Here is a 21,321-nt window from a genome sequence, read left to right on the forward strand (position 1 = left end):
ACGTGCGCTTACTTTTGTAGATTACGTACACGAACTGGAAAATGGATGAAAAGCATCCTCAAGTAAAGAGACTGAAGATTGCCATTTGGATTCTTGATTTAACAAAGAGATTTAATTTAAATTCTGGAACAACAATGATTCAGGCAACTGACACTTAAGAGGACAGCCTAGACTGCATTCCTAAATCTGTTTAAAGACTGTCAGACTTTCTCTCTCTTTCTCTGTCTGTCCATCTCTCTCTCTCTCTCCTCCCACCTGCTTCCCCATCTCTGGTGATTTTAAGAAACAGACTTTACCCAAACCACTACCTTAAAGTGAGAAAGAAATTTTGAGAATAATTTTTTTAACTAACAATGTTGTGATACCATGTGCCCAAATCTAATTATCCTTCTTATTTTTTTTCCTATAGGTAAAGTCGCACTATATTTCTCTCTTGTGAAATTCCCAGGTTCCATGGAAAATAATGTTACTGAATTTATCTTCATGGGTCTTTCCCAAAATGAGAAGGTACAGCAACTATGCTTCTTTTTGTTCTTACTCTTTTATATGATACTCATGACAGGAAATTTTCTCATTATTATGACAATTGAAAGGAGTCCAAATCTCAAGTCTCCAATGTACTTCTTCCTTAGCTTCCTATCCTTTGTGGACATCTGCTATTCCTCTGTTACAGCCCCCAAGCTGATTATTGATTCCCAAGCCAAACTCAAGAGCATCTCTTTTGTTGGTTGTATGGTGCAGCTCTTTTTCTCCCATCTCTTTGGCTGCACAGAGATCTTTATTCTCACAGTGATGGCCTATGACAGGTATGTGGCTATCTGTAAGCCTCTATGCTATATGACTATCATGGACCAGAAGGTCTGCTCCATACTGGTGGTAACCTGTTGGTTAGGAGGATTTGTGCATTCCTTTATCCAGACCATCCTCACTGTACGACTGCCTTTCTGTGGCCCCAACCTGATTGACCACTATTTCTGTGATGTCCACCCTTTAATGAAGCTGGCTTGCACAGACACATATGTGGTGGGGCTCATTGTGATAGCCAACAGTGGCATGATTTCCCTGAGCTGCTTTGTCATTCTTGTGGGCTCTTACATTGTCATCTTGCTTTCCTTTAAGACCCGTTCATCAGAGGGGAGGCGCAAGGCCCTGTCCACATGTGCTTCCCACATCATAGTGGTGATCTTGTTTTTTGCCCCCTGCCTCTTCATCTACCTAAGACCTTCCACCACTTTTACTGAGGACAAGATAGTGGCTGTGTTCTATACCACCATCACACCCATGTTAAACCCTCTGATCTACACCCTGAGAAACATGGAAGTGAAAAACGCCATAAAGAGACTATGGATCGAGAGGTTGTTGGACAGAAATAAGAGAGACTCTGGTGTGAAGCTCAGTGGGATTGGTATAGCCTCAGTTGTACCAGCTTCCACAAGCGTTGCTGGGAACAAGTCAATCATCATCCCTTAAACCTTATCCCATGAGAAACAGTATAAAATAGCATAGTCTTGGATTTGAAGTCTAAAGACCTACTTTGAAGGGCCTATTCTACCAGTTACTAGTAGTTTGACTTTAGGCAAAGAGATATTCTCATCACCCTGAGTGGATTATATGTTTGTACAGAGAAATCTGACACCCAAACAAAGTCCATTTCATAATATATAGTACTGTTGCCTCTGAGCAATAGCCTCTGTTGATGTGGAATGTCAGGCATACTAATAAGGGAATATAAAGAAATATCAAAATACTGGAATGATATTAAAACATAAAGGAATGATACCAAAAACAAATGTTGACATTGACCTTGCTATCCTTTATTTTAAAATAGAGATAAACTGCATTTCCTATCACTTCCCAGGGTTATATAGAGAATTACATGAGATGGAAATTAAGGTGAAAGCACTTTGTCAGTGGTAAGGAGCTCTGAAAGCCAACATGGCTTACATCCATGAGACCCACAAAATTATAGCAAAGAAACAGTTCTTAATGGACTCATGAAGATACAATGTGACTATTCCCCCAATGCTCAGCCAGAGGAAGCAGACAGAAACGCCGATCTCCAAGCCTTTCCCTGAAAGAGGCTTATCTACCTATTTTAAAAGCTGATGCCTAAGGGTAGTCTTCTGATTTAGCACCCAAGGGGCTGACTGCAATCTTCCCCAGAAACCAAGAAGGCCAGGAGACACCACCTCCACCTTTACCCTCAGGCCCATTCCAGGCCATCAGTGTCTCCCTGGCAGGAGCTTATGCACACATCTGATGCCCCAGGTTTTGTGGCTGCTCCTCAGAGTATGTTCCCCTCAATCACCTGACTCTGGTGGGCAGTGGAGCTTTAATTCGCTTTTCCCATAGGACTACAGCAAACAAAGAAACACTTCTTAACCAGCTAGCCCCCACCACCACCAATTCCCAGTCTTTCCCTTTCAGGCTTATTTCCTTCCTTTAAAGCTGCTGCCTGAGCATCTAGCTTTCAATCTGTTTCTTGGAGCTGATGAGATCTTTCCTTTTGAGACAGTTAAGGTCTTGGCACACCCTCATCTACTGAAGGCCACTAAACACAAAGAAAGCAACTTGCACACAGGTTTGAGAGACAATGAAAAGCTCAGGCCAGACTGAATGATTAGGTTCATTCCCTACAAAACAGCACTTCATCAAGACTAGGAGAGATAAGGAACGTGGAAAAGATGGTGGAGGAGTAGGGGACGCTATTCCAACCAGTCCCCAGAATTGAGCTGGATATCCACAAGACCACTCTGAACACCCACGAAATCAGCCTGAGATGTAAGAAGATAGATCTGGATCTCTACAAACAGAATATCACAGGCAGTTGGTTTCGAGGTATGAAGCGGAGAGCCATGATTCCACAGGCAGATATCCGAGGATAAATGGAAGGGGAGGAGGCGAGCCATTGGGATCCTACACCACTGGTGAGGGATAGCCTCCTGCACTGGGGACCAGTCACAGATTCGCAGACCAGTAGCAATGGGGAAAGGACTTTAGGGCAGCCCCGCGAACTGAAACCAGAGCGTGGGCCTGCACGTGTGACCTGGGGGTGGCTGCCAGTTTTATAAGCACAAAGGGCAGAGACGTGCCCCCACACCTCAACCTGGAGGCCAGGACTGGAAGCCCTGCTGAGGGGTGCACAACCCAGGACATTGCAGTTTATAGCAGCACAGACAGAAACAGAGATAGTTTGGCCTGGAGAGCTCACTGAAGAACAGACTGAAATCTCTCCTTTCTGAGGCAGAGGGTTGGAAAAGAACTCTTCTGTTCTGACTCTTGGAAGAGATGTGGAAAGCCACCAAGGAAAGCCACCAGAGAATAAAAGCCCCCAAAACTAGTTTTCATTGAGCCCATTCCCCGCCAAAAGGGTCAGGGCAACTCTGCCCAAACAGGGTTGCCTGAGTTACAGCATTGCAGGACCCTCCCCCAGAAGAAAGGCTGGGAGAACAAGAGGCCAGCAACCCTAAGGTCCCTAAAAACAGGTGCAGCTTGCTTGGGTTGTGGTCAATAATTTGGACTCTATACATTCCCTCAACCACCCCTCAACAGAATGACTAGGAGGAGGAACCCCCAAAATAGGAAAGACTCAGAGACTATGACTTATGCCATAGATTTGCAAATGAATACAGATATAACCAAGATGTGGGAGATGGAATTCAAGGTAGTAATTGTGAAGACAATAGCTAAAATGGAGAATCGATTAATGGCAACATAGAGTCTCTAAGGGCAGAAATGAAACCTAAATTGACAGAACTTAAAAATGCTATCAATGAGATCCATTCTAATCTAGATAATCTAATAGCCAGGGTAAGCGGGGCAGAAGAATGAATTAGTGATCTAGAAGACCAATTAATAGACAAGAAGGAAAAAGAGGAGGCCAGGGAAAAACAACTCAAAATCCATGAAAATAGAATCAGAGGATTAAGTGATGCCATGAAATGCTGCAATGTCAAAATTATGGGGACCCCTGAGGGGGTGAAGATAGAGAGAGGACTAGAAGATATATTTGAGCAAATCATAGCTGAGAACTTCCCTATTCTGGGGAATGAAACAAACATTTGTGTCCCAGAGGCAAAGAGGACCCCTCCCAAGGTCAAGTAAAACAGGCCAATGCCCCGGCATGTAATAGCAAACTTGCAAATCTTAAAACCAAGGAAACCATCTTAAGGGCAGTTAGGGGGAAGAGATTCCTTATGTACAGAGGGAGGAACATCAGAATAACGTCAGACCTATCCACAGAGACCTGGCAAGCCAGAAAGGGCTGGCAAGACATATTCAGGGTACTAAAGGAGAAGAACATGCAGCCAAGAGTACTTTATCTGGCAAGGCTGTCATTTAGAATGGATGGAAAGATGCAGAGCTTCCAAGACCAGCAGAAACTGAAAGAAAATGTGACCACTAAGCCGGCCCTGCAAAAAATATTAAGGGGGGTTATATAAAAGGAGAAAGACTCCAGGAGTGATATAGAACAGAAATTTACAGGGACAATCTATAGAAACAAGAACTTCACAGGCAACATGATGACAATTAATTCATATCTTTCAATAATCACTCTCAACATGAATGGCCAAATACTCCCATAAAACAGCACAGCGTTAGCCCAGGGCCAGATGGCTTCCCAGAGGAATTCTATGAGACATTTAAAGAAGAATTAATACCTATTCTCCTGAAACTGTTCCAAAAAATAGAAATGGAAGGAAAACTTCCAAATTCATTTTATGAGGCCACCATTACCTTGATCCCAAAACCAGACAAAGATCCCATCAAAAAGGAGAATTACAGACCAATATCCTTGATGAACATGGATGCAAAAATTCTCACCAAAATACTAGCCAATAGGATCCAACAGTACATTAAAAGGATTATTCACCACGACCAAGTGGGATTTATCCCTGGGCTGCAAGGCTGGTTCAACATCCGCAAATCAATCAACGTGATACAATACATTAACAAAAGAAAGAACAAGAATCATATGATCCTCTCAATAGATGCAGAAAAAGCATTTGACAAAGTACAGCATCCTTTCTTGATCAAAACTCTTCAGAGTAAAGGGATAGAGGGTACATACCTCAATATCATAAAAGCCATCTACGAAAAACCTACAGCGAATATCATTCTCAATGGGGAAAAGCTGAGAGCTTTTCCCCTAAGGTCAGGAACACGGCAGGGATGTCCACTCTCACCACTGCTATTCAACATAGTATTAGAAGTCCTAGCCACAGCAATCAGACAACAAAAAGAAATCAAAGGCATCCAAATCGGCAAAGAGGAAGTCAAACTCTCACTCTTTGCAGATGATATGATACTTTATGTGGAAAACCCAAAAGACTCCACCCAAAACTGCTAGAACTCATACAGGAATTCAGTCAAGTAGCAGGCTATAAAATCAATGCACAGAAATCAGTGGCATTCCTATACACCAACAACAAGACAGAAGAGAGACAAATCAAGGAGTCGATCCCATTTACAATTGCACCCAAAACCATAAGATACCTAGGAATAAATTTAACCAAAGAGGCAAAGGATCTGTACTCAGAAAACTATAAAATACTCAGGAAAGAAATTGAGGAAGACACAAAGAAATGGAAAAACGTTCCATGCTCATGGATTGGGAGAACCAACATTGTGAAGATGTCAATGCTACCTAGAGCCATCTACACATTCAATGCAATCCCCATCAAAATACCATCCACTTTTTTCAAAGAAATGGAACAAATAATCCTAAAATTTGTATGGAACCAGAAGAGACCCCGAATAGCCAGAGGAATCTTGAAAAAGAAAAGCAAAGCTGGCGGCATCACAATTCCGGACTTCCAGCTCTATTACAAAGCTGTCATCATCAAGACAGTATGGTACTGGCACAAAAACAGACACATAGATCAATGGAACAGAACCGAGAGCCCAGAAATGGACCCTCAACTCTATGGTCAACTTATCTTTGACAAAGCAGGAAAGAATGTCCAGTGGAAAAAAGACAGTCTCTTCAACAAATGGTGTTGGGAAAATTGGACAGCCACATGCAGAAGAATGAAACTGGACCATTTCCTTACACCACACACAAAAATAGACTCCAAATGGTTGAAAGACCTAAACGTGAGACAGGAGTCCATCCAAATCCTAAAGGAGAACACAGGCAGCAACCTCTTCGACCTCAGCCGCAGCAACTTCTTCCTAGAAACATCACCAAAGGCACAGGAAGCCAGGGCAAAAATGAACTATTGGGATTTCATCAAGATAAAAAGCTTTTGCACAGCAAAAGAAACAGTCCACAAAACCAAAAGACAACCGACAGAATGGGAGAAAATATTTGCAAATGACATATCAGATAAAGGGCTAGTATCCAAAATCTATAAAGAACTTATCAAACTCAACATCCAAAGAACAAATAATCCAATCAAGAAATGGGCAGAAGACATGAACAGATATTTTTCCAAAGAAGACATCCAAATGGCCAACAGACACATGAAAAGGTGCTCAACATCGCTCGGCATCAGGGAAATCCAAATCAAAACCTCAGTGAGATACCACCTCACACCAGTCAGAATGGCTAAACTTAACAAGTCAGGATATGACAGATGTTGGCAGGGATGTGGAGAAAGGGGAACCCTCCTACACTGTTGGTGGGAATGCAAGCTGGTGCAACCCCTCTGGAAAACAGTATGGAGGTTCCTCAAACAGTTGAAATTAGAGCTACCATTCGCTAGCAATCCAGCAATTGCACTACTGGGTATTTACCCCAAAGATACAAATGTAGGGACCCGAAGGGGTACGTGCACCCCAATGTTTATAGCAGCAATGTCCACAATAGCCAAACTGTGGAAAGAGCCAAGATGTCCATCGACAGATTAATGGATAAGGAAGATGTGGTATATATACACAATGGAATATTATGCAGCCATCAAAAGGAATGAGATCTTGCCATTTGCAATGACGTGGATGGAACCGGAGGGTGTTATGCTGAGTGAAATAAGTCAATCAGAGAAAGACCTGTATCATATGACCTCACTGATATGAGGAATTCTTAATCTCAGGAAACAAACTGAGTGTTGCTGGAGTGATGGGGGGTGGGAGGGATGGGGTGGCTGGGTGATAGACATCAGGGAGGGTATGTGCTATGGTGAGTGCTGTGAATTGTGCAAGACTTGAATCACAGATCTGTACTTCTGAAACAAATAATGCAATATATGTTAAGAAAAAAAAAAGAAGACAGCAGGAGGGGAAAATGAAGGGGAGTAAGTCGGAGGGGGAGACGAACCATGAGAGACGATGGACTCTGAAAAACAAACTGAGGGTTCTAGAGGGGAGGGGGGTGGGGGGATGGGTTAGCCGGGTGATGGGTATTAAAGAGGGCACGTTCTGCGTGGAGCACTGGGTGTTATGCACAAACAATGAATCATGGGACACTACATCAAAAACTAATGATGTAATGTATGGTGATTAACATAACAATAAAAACCAATGATGTATGGTGATTAACATAAAAATAAAAAATAATAATAATTACTCTAAATAGAAATGGACTAAGTTATCCAATCAAAGAGATAGAGTGGCTGAATGGATTAAAAACAAGACCCCACTATAAGCTGCTTACAAAATTCTCCCTTCAGCTGTAATGACACACACAGACCTAAAGTGAAGGGATGGAAAAAATATTCCATGCAAATGGAAACCAAAAGAAAGCAGGGGTAGCTATACTTATATAAATAAAATAGACTTTAAGCGAAAGACTGTAATAAAAAACAAAGAATGTCATTATATGATGATAAAGAAGTCAATCCAATGAGAGTATACAACATTTGTAAATATCTATGCACCCAACATAGAAGGATCTAAATATATAAAGCAAATATTAAAAGACCTGAAGGGCAAAATAGATAGCAACAAAATAATAGTAGGGGACTTCAGTACCCCACTTTCATCAATGGATAGATCATCAAGACATAGAATCAATTAGAAAACACTGGAGTTAAACTACATGTTAGATCATCAGCACACAACACACATTTACAGGACATTCCTACCAACAGCAAAAGAATACACATTCTTCTCATGGACACACGGAATGTTCCCCAGGACAGATCATATGTGAGACCACAAAACAAGCCTTAAATTTGAGAAAACTGAAATCATATCAAGCATCTTTTTTAACCACAGTGGTATGAAACTAGAAATTAATTACAAGAAGAGAACTGAAAAATTCACAAATATATGGAGGTTAAACAATATGCTACTGAATAACCAATGGGTCAAAGAAGAAATTAAAAAGAGAAATTTAAAAAATATGTTTGAGACAACAAAACAGAAACACAAATACCAAAATGTATGGGATGTAGAAAAGCACTTCTTTTTTTTATTTTATTATGTTATGTTAATCACCATACATCATTAGTTTTTGATGTAGTGTTCCATGATTCATTGTTTGCATATAACACCCAGTGCTCCATGCAGTACGTGGCCTCTTTAATACCCATCACCAGGCTAACCCATCCCCCCCACCTCCCTCCCCTGTAGAACTCTGTTTGTTTCTCAGAGTCCATAGTCTGTCATGGTTCATCTCCCCCTCCAATTCCCCCCACCCTTCATTTTTCCCTTCCTGCTATCTTCTTTTTTTTTTTCCAGCAGAGTTCCTAGTGATAAATATCTACATTAATAGAATGATCTCAAATAAACAACCTAACTTTATGCCTCAGAAAACTAGAAAAAGAAGAACAAACAACACCCAAAATTAGTAGAAAGAAAGAAGTAACAAAGATCAGAGCAGAAACAAGTGAAATAGATACTTAAAGAACAATAGGGGGGGCGCCTGGGTGGCTCAGTCATTAAGCGTCTGCCTTCGGCTCAGGTCATGGTCCCAGGGTCCTGGGATCGAGCCCCGCATCGGGCTCCCTGCTCAGCGGGAAGCCTGCTTCTCCCTCTCCCACTCCTCCTGCTTGTGTTCCCTCTCTCGCTGTCTCCCTCTGTCAAATAAATAAATAAAATATCTTTAAAAATAAAAACAGGGAGGCGGAGCAAGATGGCAGAGGAGTAGGAGACCTAGATTTCGTCTGGTCTCAGGAATTCAGCTGAATAGGGATCAAACCATTCTGAACACCTACGAACTCAACAGGAGATCAAAGAGGAGAGTAGCAACAACTCTCTGAACAGAGAAGCGACCACTTTCTGGAAGGTAGGACGTGCGGAGAAGTAAATCCGAGGCGATATTCGGGAGGATAGACGGCGGGGGAGGGGCCTCCGTCGTCCCCTTCTGGCAAGTGCTAGAGCCGCGGAGCACAAAATCGGACCTTTTAGAAGTCGGCTCCGCTGAGGGACGTCGCTGCAGTGGCTAAGCGGGGGTGGAACCCTCGCGGGACAGTGGGGTCTCAGGACCCTTGGGGTCACAGAAAGACCGGGGGAGCCTGAGTGCGCCAGAGCTCCCAGGTATCGGAGCGGGGAAGCCAGCTGCAGAGACAGAGCTGAGGCGCGGGCTCTCAGCTTGCGGTTGCCATAAACTGTGATCCGCGGCCCAGTCGGGCCACTGCTCCTGCAGCAGGGACCCAACAGGCGGCAGATCCGGGGAGACTCCCCTTCCTTCCGGGGGAGGAGCGGCGCGGGAACGCACCGCAGGGATCTGCTGGGTTTGGGGACTCCACACGGGGTCGGGTGCCACAGATACAAACACTCGGTCACAGGCCGGGTGAGCACGGAGTGCTGCCGGAGACCAAGGACAAGGGAGTGACTGCTTTTCTCTGGGGGCGCACTGAGGAGCGGGGCCCCGAGTTCTCAGCTCCTCCGGGCGGAGATTGGGAGGCCACCATTTTTGCCCTGGTCCTCCAAGGCTGTACGGAGAGCTTGCAGGGAACAAAAGCTCCTGAGATCAAACCCGAGCAGCTTGCTTAGCCCGGACCGACAAGGGCGGGGCAATTCAGCCTCCGGCAAAGACATTTGGGAACCATGGCAACAGGCCCCTCCCCCAGAAGATCAACACGAACAGCCAGCAAGCCAAGACCAAGTTTACCGATCAAGGAGAACGGGGGAACTCCAGCGCTAGGGGAATACCGCACATAGACTTCATGGCTTTTTTTTACCGTGATTCATTAGTTCATCAAAGTTAATTTTTGTTAACTGTTTTTTTTTTCTTTTTCTTTTTCCCTTTTTCAACCAACATCTTATCAATCTATTTAAAAAAAAAAAAAACATTTTTTATTTTTCATTTTTAGAGTCATATTTTATCCCTTCGTAGTAGTTAGCCTTATTTTTGGCATATATATATAAGTTGTTCTCTCTTTAAAATTTTGAGATACAGTTTCTTCTAACAGATAAAAATATACCCTAAATCACCAGTGTATGGCTCTGTTCTAGTCTCCTGCCTGATCACATTCTCTCCCTTTTTTCCTTCTTTCTTTTTTTTAATCTTCTTTCTTTTTTCAAACAACTTCTTATCTTATCAAGTCCTTTTATAAAATCTATTATAATTCTCATCTTTACAGTCATCTTCTATCCCTTCATTGTAGCAACCCTTATTTTGTACATATGTCTTTCTTCCTTTAAAATTTTAGGAGGCACTTTTTTCTAACAGACCAAAATACGCCCAAAATCTAGTGTGTGGCACTGATCTATGCACTAGCCTGATCATATTTGATCACACTCTGCTTTTTTTGTATTGTTCTGTTTTTGTTTTTACCTTTTTTTTTTTTCTCTTTCTTTTTTCTTTCTTTCCCTTTCTTTTCCCCTGGTTTCAGGTCTTTTCGGATTTGTATACAGTATATTTGCTGGGGACGTTGTAAACCTGTTAGCATTTTGTTCTCTCATTCATCTATTCTCCTCTGGACAAAATGACAAGACGAAAAAAATCACCTCAGCAAAAAGAACAAGAGGTAGTACCGTCAGCCAGGGACCTACTCAATACGGACATTAGTACGATGTCGGACCTAGAGTTCAGAATCATGACTTTAAAGATACTAGCTGGGCTTGAAAAAAGCGTGGAAGTTATTAGAGAAACCCTTTCTGGAGAAATAAAAGAACTAAAATCTAACCAAGTCAAAATCAAAAAGGCTATTGATGAGGTGCAATCAAAAATGGGGGCACTAACTGCTAGGATAAATGAGGCAGAAGAGAGAATCAGTGATATAGAAGACCAAATGATGGAAAGTAAAGAGGCTGAGAAAAAGAGGGAGAAACAACTACAGGATCACGAGGGCAGAATTCGAGAGATAAGTGATTCGATAAGACGAAACAACATTAGAATAATTGGGATCCCAGAAGAAGAAGAAAGAGAGAGAGGGGCAGAAGGTATATTGGAGCAAATAATAGCAGAGAACTTCCCTAATGTGAGGAAGGAAACAGGCATCAAAATCCAGGAGGCACAGAGAACCCCTCTCAAAATCAATAAAAATAGGTCAACACCCCGACATCTAATAGTAAAACTTACGAGTCTCACAGACAAAGAGAAAATCCTGAAAGCAGCTCGGGAGAAGAGATATGTAACCTACAATGGTAAAAATATTAGATTGGCAACAGACCTATCCAGAGACCTGGCAGGCCAGAAAGGACTGGCAAGATATCTTCAGAGCACTAAACGAGAAAAATATGCAGCCAAGAATACTATATCCAGCTAGGCTGTCATTGAAAATAAAAGGAGAGATAAAAAGCTTCCAGAACACACAAAAACTAAAAGAATTTGTAAACACGAAACCAGCCCTCCAAGAAATATTGAAAGGGGTCCTCTAAGCAAAGAGAGAGCCTAAAAGCAGCAAAGATCAGAAAGGAACACAGACAACATACAGTAACAGTCACCTTACAGGCAATACAATGGCACTAAATTCATACCTTTCAATAGTTACCCTGAATGTAAATGGGCTCAATGCCCCAATCAAAAGACACAGGCTATCAGATTGGATTAAAAAACAAGACCCATCCATATGCTGTCTGCAAGAGACTCATTTTAGACCCAAAGACACCCCGAGATTGAAAGTGAGGGGGTGGAAAACCATTTACCATGCTAATGGACACCAAAAGAAAGCTGGGGTGGCAATCCTTATATCAGACAAACTAGATTTTAAAACAAAGACTGTAATAAGAGATGAGGAAGGACACTATATCCTACTTAAAGGGTCTATCCAACAAGAAGATCTAACAATTGTAAATATCTATGCCCCAAACATGGGAGCAGCCAATTATATAAGGCAAATAATAACAAAAGCAAAGAAACACATTGACAACAATACAATAATAGTGGGGGACTTTAACACCCCCCTGACTGAAACGGACAGATCATCTAAGCAAAAGATCAACAAGGATATAAAGACTTTAAATGACACACTGGACCAAATGGACTTCACAGACATATTCAGAACATTCCATCCCAAAGCAACGGAATACACATTCTTCTCTAGTGCCCATGGAACATTCTCCAGAATTGATCACATCCTAGGTCACAAATCAGGTCTCAACCGGTACCAAAAGATTGGGATCATTCCCTGCATATTTTCAGACCACAATGCTTTGAAACTAGAACTCAATCACAAGAGGAAAGTCGGAAAGAACTCAAATACATGGAGGCTAAAGAGCATCCTACTAAAGAATGAATGGGTCAACCAGGAAATTAAAGAAGAATTAAAAAAATTCATGGAAACCAATGAAAATGAAAACACAACTGTCCAAAATCTTTGGGATACAGCAAAGGCAGTCCTGAGAGGAAAGTATATAGCAATACAAGCCTTTCTCAAGGAACAAGAAAGGTCTCAAATACACAATCTAAGCCTACACCTAAAGGAGCTGGAGAAAGAACAGCAAATAAAGCCTAAACCCAGCAGGAGAAGAGAAATAATAAAGATCAGAGCAGAAATCAATGAACTAGAAACCAAAAGAACAGTAGAACAGATCAACGAAAGTAGGAGCTGGTTCTTTGAAAGAATTAACAAGATTGATAAACCCCTGGCCAGACTGATCAAAAAGAAAAGAGAAATGATCCAAATCAACAAAATCATGAATGAAAGAGGAGAGATCACAACCAACACCAAAGAAATACAAACAATTATAAGAACATATTATGAGCAACTCTATGCCAGCAAATTAGATAACCTGGAAGAAATGGGTGCATTCCTAGAGAGGTATCAACTAACCAAAACTGAACCAGGAAGAAATAGAAAACCTGAACAGACCTATAACCACTAAGGAAATTGAAGCAGTCATCCAAAATCTCCCAACAAACAAAAGCCCAGGGCCAGATGGCTTCCCAGGGGAATTCTATCAGACATTTAAAGAAGAATTAAGGGCGCCTGGGTGGCTCAGTCGTTAAGTGTCTGCCTTCGGCTCAGGTCATGATCCCAGGGTCCTGGGATCGAGTCCCACATCGGGCTCCCTGCTCAGCGGGGAGCCTGCTTCTCCCTCTCTCACTCCCCCTGCTTGTGTTCCTGCTCTAGCTGTCTCTCTCTGTCAAATAAATAAATAAAATCTTTAAAAAATAAATAAAAAATAAATTAAAAAAATAAAGAAGAATTAATACCTATTCTCCTGAAACTGTTCCAAAAAATAGAAATGGAAGGAAAACTTCCAAATTCATTTTATGAGGCCACCATTACCTTGATCCCAAAACCAGACAAAGATCCCATCAAAAAGGAGAATTACAGACCAATATCCTTGATGAACATGGATGCAAAAATTCTCACCAAAATACTAGCCAATAGGATCCAACAATACATTAAAAGGATTATTCACCACAACCAAGTGGGATTTATCCCTGGGCTGCAAGGCTGGTTCAACATCCACAAATCAATCAACGTGATACAATACATTAACAAAAGAAAGAACAAGAATCAGATGATCCTCTCAAAGGATGCAGAAAAAGCATTTGACAAAGTACAGCATCCTTTTTTGATCAAAACTCTTCAGAGTAAAGGGATAGAGGGTACATACCTCAATATCATAAAAGCCATCTACGAAAAACCTACAGCGAATATCATTCTCAATGGGGAAAAGCTGAGAGCTTTTCCCCTAAGGTCAGGAACACGGCAGGGATGTCCACTCTCACCACTGCTATTCAACATAGTATTAGAAGTCCTAGCCACAGCAATCAGACAACAAAAAGAAATCAAAGGCATCCAAATCGGCAAAGAGGAAGTCAAACTCTCACTCTTTGCAGATGATATGATACTTTATGTGGAAAACCCAAAAGACTCCACCCCAAAACTGCTAGAACTCATACAGGAATTCAGTCAAGTAGCAGGCTATAAAATCAATGCACAGAAATCAGTGGCATTCCTATACACCAACAACAAGACAGAAGAGAGACAAATCAAGGAGTCGATCCCATTCACAATTGCACCCAAAACCATAAGATACCTAGGAATAAATTTAACCAAAGAGGCAAAGGATCTGTACTCAGAAAACTATAAAATACTCAGGAAAGAAATTGAGGAAGACACAAAGAAATGGAAAAACGTTCCATGCTCATGGATTGGGAGAACCAACATTGTGAAGATGTCAATGCTACCTAGAGCCATCTACACATTCAATGCAATCCCCATCAAAATACCATCCACTTTTTTCAAAGAAATGGAACAAATAATCCTAAAATTTGTATGGAACCAGAAGAGACCCCGAATAGCCAGAGGAATCTTGAAAAAGAAAAGCAAAGCTGGCGGCATCACAATTCCGGACTTCCAGCTCTATTACAAAGCTGTCATCATCAAGACAGTATGGTACTGGCACAAAAACAGACACATAGATCAATGGAACAGAATCGAGAGCCCAGAAATGGACCCTCAACTCTATGGTCAACTTATCTTTGACAAAGCAGGAAAGAATGTCCAGTGGAAAAATGACAGTCTCTTCAACAAATGGTGTTGGGAAAATTGGACAGCCACATGCAGAAGAATGAAACTGGACCATTTCCTTACACCACACACAAAAATAGACTCCAAATGGTTGAAAGACCTAAACGTGAGACAGGAGTCCATCCAAATCCTAAAGGAGAACACAGGCAGCAACCTCTTCGACCTCAGCCGCAGCAACTTCTTCCTAGAAACATCACCAAAGGCACAGGAAGCCAGGGCAAAAATGAACTATTGGGATTTCATCAAGATAAAAAGCTTCTGCACAGCAAAAGAAACAGTCCACAAAACCAAAAGACAACCGACAGAATGGGAGAAAATATTTGCAAATGACATATCAGATAAAGGGCTAGTATCCAAAATCTATAAAGAACTTATCCAACTCAACACCCAAAGAACAAATAATCCAATCAAGAAATGGGCAGAAGACATGAACAGACATTTTTCCAAAGAAGACATCCAAATGGCCAACAGGCACATGAAAAAGTGCTCAACATCGCTCGGCATCAGGGAAATCCAAATCAAAACCTCAATGAGATACCACCTCACACCCGTCAGAATGGCTAAAATTAACAAGTCAGGGAACGACAGATGCTGGCGGGGATGCGGAGAAAGGGGAACCCTCCTACACTGTTGGTGGGAATGCAAGCTGGTGCAACCCCTCTGGAAAACAGTATGGGGATTCCTCAAACAGTTGAAATTAGAGCTACCATTTGATCCAGCAATTGCACTTCTGGGTATTTACCCCAAAGATACAAATGTAGGGACCCGAAGGGGTACGTGCACCCCAATGTTTATAGCAGCAATGTCCACAATAGCCAAACTGTGGAAGGAGCCAAGATGCCCATCAACAGATGAATGGATAAAGAAGAGGTGGTATATATACACAATGGAATATCATGCAGCCATCAAAAGGAATGAGATCTTGCCATTTGCAACGACGTGGATGGAACTGGAGGGTGTTATGCTGAGTGAAATAAGTCAATCAGAGAAAGACATGTATCATATGACCTCACTGATATGAGGAATTCTTAATCTCAGGAACAAACTGAGGGTTGCTGGAGTGGTCGGGGGTGGGAGGGATGGAGTGGCTGGGTGATGGACATTGGGGAAGATATGTGCTACGGTGAGCACTGTGAATTGTGTAAGACTGTTGAATCACAGATCTGTACTTCTGAAACAAATAACGCAACATATTTTAAGAAAAAAGAAAAAGAAGAAGATAGCAGGAGAGGAAGAAGGAAGGGGAGTTAGTCAGAGGGGGAGACGAACCAGGAGAGATGATGGACTCTGAAAAACAAACTGAGGGTTCTGGAGGGGAGGAGGGTGGGGGGATGGGTTAGCCTGGTGATGGGTATTGAGGAGGGCACATTCTGCATGGAGCACTGGGTGTTATGAACAAACAATGAATCATGGAACAGTACACCAAAACAAATTATGTAGTATATGGTGATTAACATAACAATAAAAATTTAAAAAAATAAAAATAAAAATAAAAACAATAGGAAAGATCAATGAAACTAAGAAGTAGTTTTCTGAAAACACAAATAGACAAACCTTTAGCAAGACTTAGGAAGAAAAAAAAGACAGGACTCAAATAAAAAATTAGAAATGATAAATGATACCACACAAATAGAATGGATTATCAGAGACTACTATGAAAAATACATGACAACAAATTGGACAATCTAGAAGTAATGGATAAATTCCTAGAAACATACAACCTTCTAAGACTGAATCATGAAGAAATAGAAAATCTGCACAAACTAATTACTAGTAAGGAGATTGAATCAGTAATCAAAAACCTCCCAACAAGGAAACAACCTAAGTATCCATCAATGGATGAATGGATAAGGAAAATGTGGCATATAAATACACAATGGGATATTATTCACTCATAAGAAGGAAAGCAATCCTGCCATTTGCAACAACATGGGTAGACCTTGAGGCATTATGCCAAATAAGTCAAATAAATACTGCATGGTATCACTTATATGTGGAATCTAAAGAAAAATGGTTAAGTCAAACTCATGGAAACAGAGCAGAAAAGTGATTGCCAAGAGCTGGCATGGCGGAATTAGGGACAGGCTGAGAGAAAGGAACAAACTTTCAGCTACGAGAGGAATAAGGTCAGAGGATCAGATGTAAAACGCGATGACTATAGTTGATAACACTGTACTGTATTATTGAAATTAGCTAAGAAAGTAGAACTTAAATGTTCTCACACACTACCACCCCCAACTATGTGAGGTTGTGAGGTGATGGATGTATCAGTAACTACACGGGGGAACAATTTCACAATGAAAAATATATATATATATGTATATATATATATATATATCTCAAATCACCATCATATACAGTTTAAATATCTTACAATTTGTCAATTATACTTCAGTAAATCTGAAATTTAAAAAAAATATTTAAAGGAAAAAAATGAAGGGTGCTGTGGACTGAATTGTCCCCCAGAAATTCATATGGTTGAAGCCCTAATCTTCATTTTGATGTGATGGTATTTGGAGATGGGGCCTTTGGAAGGCAATTAGGGTTAGATGAGGTCACGAGGGTAGGGTCCTCTCGATGGGATTAGCAGCCTTCTAAGAAGAGGAAGAGAGAGAGAACACTGTGTCCCCCACACATACCCCCTGCACCATGTGAGGACACAGCAGAAGGCAGCTCTGCAAGGCAGGAAGAGAGTCCTCACCAGGGAACCAGATCCACCAGCACCTTGATTTTGTACTTCTGGCCTCCAGAACTATGAAAACTAAACTCAAGTTGTTTAAGCCATTCAGTATGGTATTTGTTGCAGCAGCCTGTATACTGATATTGAAAGAACTTCAAAATATATCAAGTAAAAAACAACAAAAAAGTGTGCAAACATGACAGTATAGATGTAAAAATGATAAAAATAGCTTGTTCAAATCCATGTATTCTCAGTTGTTTCCATTAACTCTCTACAACTTGGATATCAGCCTCTCTGCATTTAGCAGGAAAAGTTCTCTGCTGCTACAATCATCATCAAGGGAAGAAAAAGAGCCAATTAGTTTTCCGTTCTGTGCAATCAATGATCAGTGCCCGCTTTCTGTGGCCCACGCCCAGCTTTATGGCATGATGCCTTTGGCAACTAATTATACTCTAAGGAGCCGAGGCAAAGAGTGAGGAAAAGTTTGCAAAGAAGCAAATTAATGTCATCTCTCAGGGGGTTTTCAGAGCTGAGTATTCTTTTACCTCTTTGAGATCCCCAGGAGCTGTAGGTAAGTAATTAAAGGCATGATTGGAGGCTGTGAGAATGCTGATGATCCAGAGCTTACAGTTCCAGACTCCTCCTGTAACCATACTGTGCACCCAAACCAGGACTCAACACCTCCCTGTACCTCTGTTAGATCCACAAAACAAGACATTTAGAAGTAGCTGGGTTGCCATGCCAATGCAGGAGCACAGAGGCCATTTCTTTCCCATCTACTCCTTCCCCAAACATGTGTCTCTGGAAGGGTGGAGGATACCACCATTTATGGAATCCCTGCCAGGTGCCAGGCACTGTGCTAAGCACTTTATCCATTGGCTTGACCAATATGGCACAGAACATTGGTGCTCACGGATACCCTCAGTTCTCGGCCTCCTGCGTACACAGCTAAATGCTATTTCCCTGTCAGTGGGATGCAGGTGAAAGTGATATATGTCATTTCCACACTTGGCCCATAGAAACCCCCCACACAGTGTCTTCCACTTTCTCTTCCTCATCTGCCAGATAGAAGGTAACACTCTGAATGACCTTAAGAGGTTTGGGTTAAAGGGGATGGAACCTGTACCAGCGTGGGTCCTTGAATGGTACCAGACACATTAAACTGTGGCGTGGCTATTAAGCCACTGAGATCTGGGCCTTGTTTGCTATAACAGCAGTTAGTTTACCCAAGTCATACAATCTATTTCACCATCTTGAAAACACAAATTAAATTACATCTTTTACTTATCCTACTAATGGCTCAAGGCACACCTACCTTGTTAACAGAAGTCCACTATCTGAACCCCATAATGCTGAACCCCATCTCCATCCCAAATTGTCCAAAAATTTCTGAGGAACTCCCAGCCCAAAGGACTCCTGTTGCCAAAGACCACGTGGGAAAAGAGGAATTAAAAATCTGACTAGGCACAGTCTTTGGTCATTGCCATGTGATTGGTCCTGTGTAATCTGATGGATATGGGTCTACTGCCCAGGTCTAGACCTCTCTCATGTCATGGTTACACTCCATATGTGAGCCCCAAGGTCATAGTTCTGTTTGTCCACTCTCACACGCTCAGCTATTGCTCCCCAAAACACAACAGTCCAATATGGCTGGATCCAGAGGGGTTTCCAGCCCCAGGAACATGCTGTACCAAATCAAGCCTCCCACACAAACCCCGGTGCTGAAGCCTACAATCACCAACACTGGTCCCTCTTTCCCTCTTGGAGGCTCCCTTTTGAGGCTTTTAATATTCATTTATGCTGATGGATCATGGTCAATGTTACCACAAACCAGCAAAATAGGTTTCCTTCATTGCATATCTTAGAGACCAAAAGTTGAGGGGTTTGGCCCTTCCTTCCCAGAAAGTCCCTTGCTCTGTATGAAAATTGTGCATACCAAGGGGAGGCACTTTTTACTCCACCTCAGGAAAAACATCATAATAATAGGTCCCCACACTTACTATATCGGCTATACTAAGCAGGGCGCTTAATTAACTTCTCAGAATAGAGACATCTACTCCAAAGAAAATTCCTGCTTCTGCCTATATAGAGAAGCAACTAGCAGTTAATCTTGAATTTTGTACATAGAATCTCATTTAAAGCTATGAGTAAATGCTATCATATTACACAGCACTATGAGTAAATGCTATTATTCTCACAAAGAACTAGAGGTTCAAAGAAGGGAAGTGGCTTGTCCGCAGAATCACAGCTAGTAGGTGGTCAGCTAGGCCCCAAATCGTGTTTATCTGACTCCAAAGCTTAAAGCAATTGCTGAGGATCGGGAACCTGGGAGTGGCTTAGCTGGACGGTCTGGCTCAAGGTCTCTCCCAGGAGGCTTACAGTCAGGCTGTAAGCCAGGGCTGCGATCATCTGAAAGCTTGAGTGCAGCTGGACGCTCTGCTTCCAGACCACCTGGCTGTTGGCAAGAGGTTCAGTTCCTCACCACGTGAGCCCGTCATAGGGTTGCTCCTGAGAGAACAAGAGAAGCAGCAGAGACGTTTATGACCTAATCAGAGAGGCAACATACCATCACTTCTGCTGCATTCTACGGGTCACACAGACCAACCCTGGTACACCGCAGAAGGGGCCCGCAGCAGTTTGGGTACCAGAAAGCAACGATCATTGGGGGCCATCTTGGTTAGAGACCACGCGGGATTCTTTCCACTCTTTTTCTTATCTAAATTTTGTAAATTTTTTTAAATAAAGATTTTATTTATTTGTCAGAGAGAAAGAGAGCACAAGCAGGGGGAGGGGAGGAGGGAGAAGCAGACTCCCCACCGAGCAAGGAGCTCCATGCGGGACTCGGTCCCAGGACCCTGGAATCATGACCTGAGCCGAAGGCAGATGCTAAGCCACGCAGGGGCCCCTAAATTTCCTAATTTTTTACCATGAACATACTGTATACTAAATTATAAAGAATAAAGCTACTGATTGCTGGCAAGGATACTCTTCAACCCTGTTGTTGATTTTTACGCACTCCCTCTCTGCCTTCTAGTTCCTTTTCCAATCCTATTTTCCTCCATTGCCTTCTCAACAGTGTAACCAAGGATTGCTTCCTCGGCCCAGTCCTCTGGCACCATCTAGTGGCCACATTCGAAATGGCTGCCCCTGCCAACGTTATTCAACTTTTGGATCCGCGGGTCTACCTACCTTCAGGAAAAGTGACTTTGATAGTTCATAAAGCCTCATGTTTTTCCTCAGAAGTCCCAGAGAGCTTCCAGTCCAGTCCCAAAGGGAGCTGTGAAACCCCAGAAGGGACAGATGGGCTGTGAGAACTTTTGAGAGCAGGGATTAAACCTGTCTCCTCCTCTACTCCCCAGATGCCAACTAGCCCTCCACCCTGGCCGACCAACATTCAGTCAGGAGCACGAAGGTCCCTTGTTTCCTCCAGCTTTACAACTCAGAACCTAACTTCCAAAAACTTAACTTTCTCTCTTAACAAACTGCTAGCAGCTGGAGGTAGGTGCTCAAAAAACAGCCCTGGGCTCACACGCATTTTAGAGAACTTTGTAAAACTTGACAAATATATTTTAAAATATGCTATAGCTTATTTTTCTCATCAAGGAGAAAAGAATATTAGGTTTTAATTACTTGAGTAGTCATTGAGAGAAATTAAAAAATTTAGGCGAGTAAAAATAAAAATAAAACCACTCATAGTCCCACCATTACATTATTCTGGAGTTGTCTTTCTTCTATGCATTTATCTACTTTTTAAATGGAATTATTCCCTACTTACGGTTCTATAAATTGCTTTTCTCAAAGTTTACATGTTAGAAGAGCACAGGT

At 42.0% G+C, this 21,321-nt stretch overlaps 1 protein-coding gene across 1 annotated transcript; it reads left to right on the plus strand.

The window, feature by feature from the left end:
- The first annotated feature begins 441 nt into the window (after positions 1 to 441).
- Positions 442 to 1,470, plus strand: LOC114215313 (olfactory receptor 4S2-like). Its single transcript, XM_028111243.2, has one exon. The coding sequence runs from the start codon at positions 454 to 456 to the stop codon at positions 1,468 to 1,470; it is 1,017 nt and encodes a 338-aa protein (XP_027967044.1). The 5' UTR covers positions 442 to 453.
- The last annotated feature ends 19,851 nt before the right edge of the window (positions 1,471 to 21,321 follow it).

The sequence above is a fragment of the Eumetopias jubatus genome, unplaced genomic scaffold (assembly GCF_037043125.1).
Source record: "Eumetopias jubatus isolate StellerSeaLion01/CBP00866 unplaced genomic scaffold, mEumJub1_p1.0 scaffold_13, whole genome shotgun sequence".
In the NCBI taxonomy this organism is placed as follows: domain Eukaryota; kingdom Metazoa; phylum Chordata; class Mammalia; order Carnivora; family Otariidae; genus Eumetopias; species Eumetopias jubatus.

What these genes read in the sequence shown, in the direction of transcription:
- LOC114215313 (XM_028111243.2), top strand. Translation starts at nt 454, where the DNA reads ATGGAAAATAATGTTACTGAATTTATCTTCATGGGTCTTTCCCAAAAT.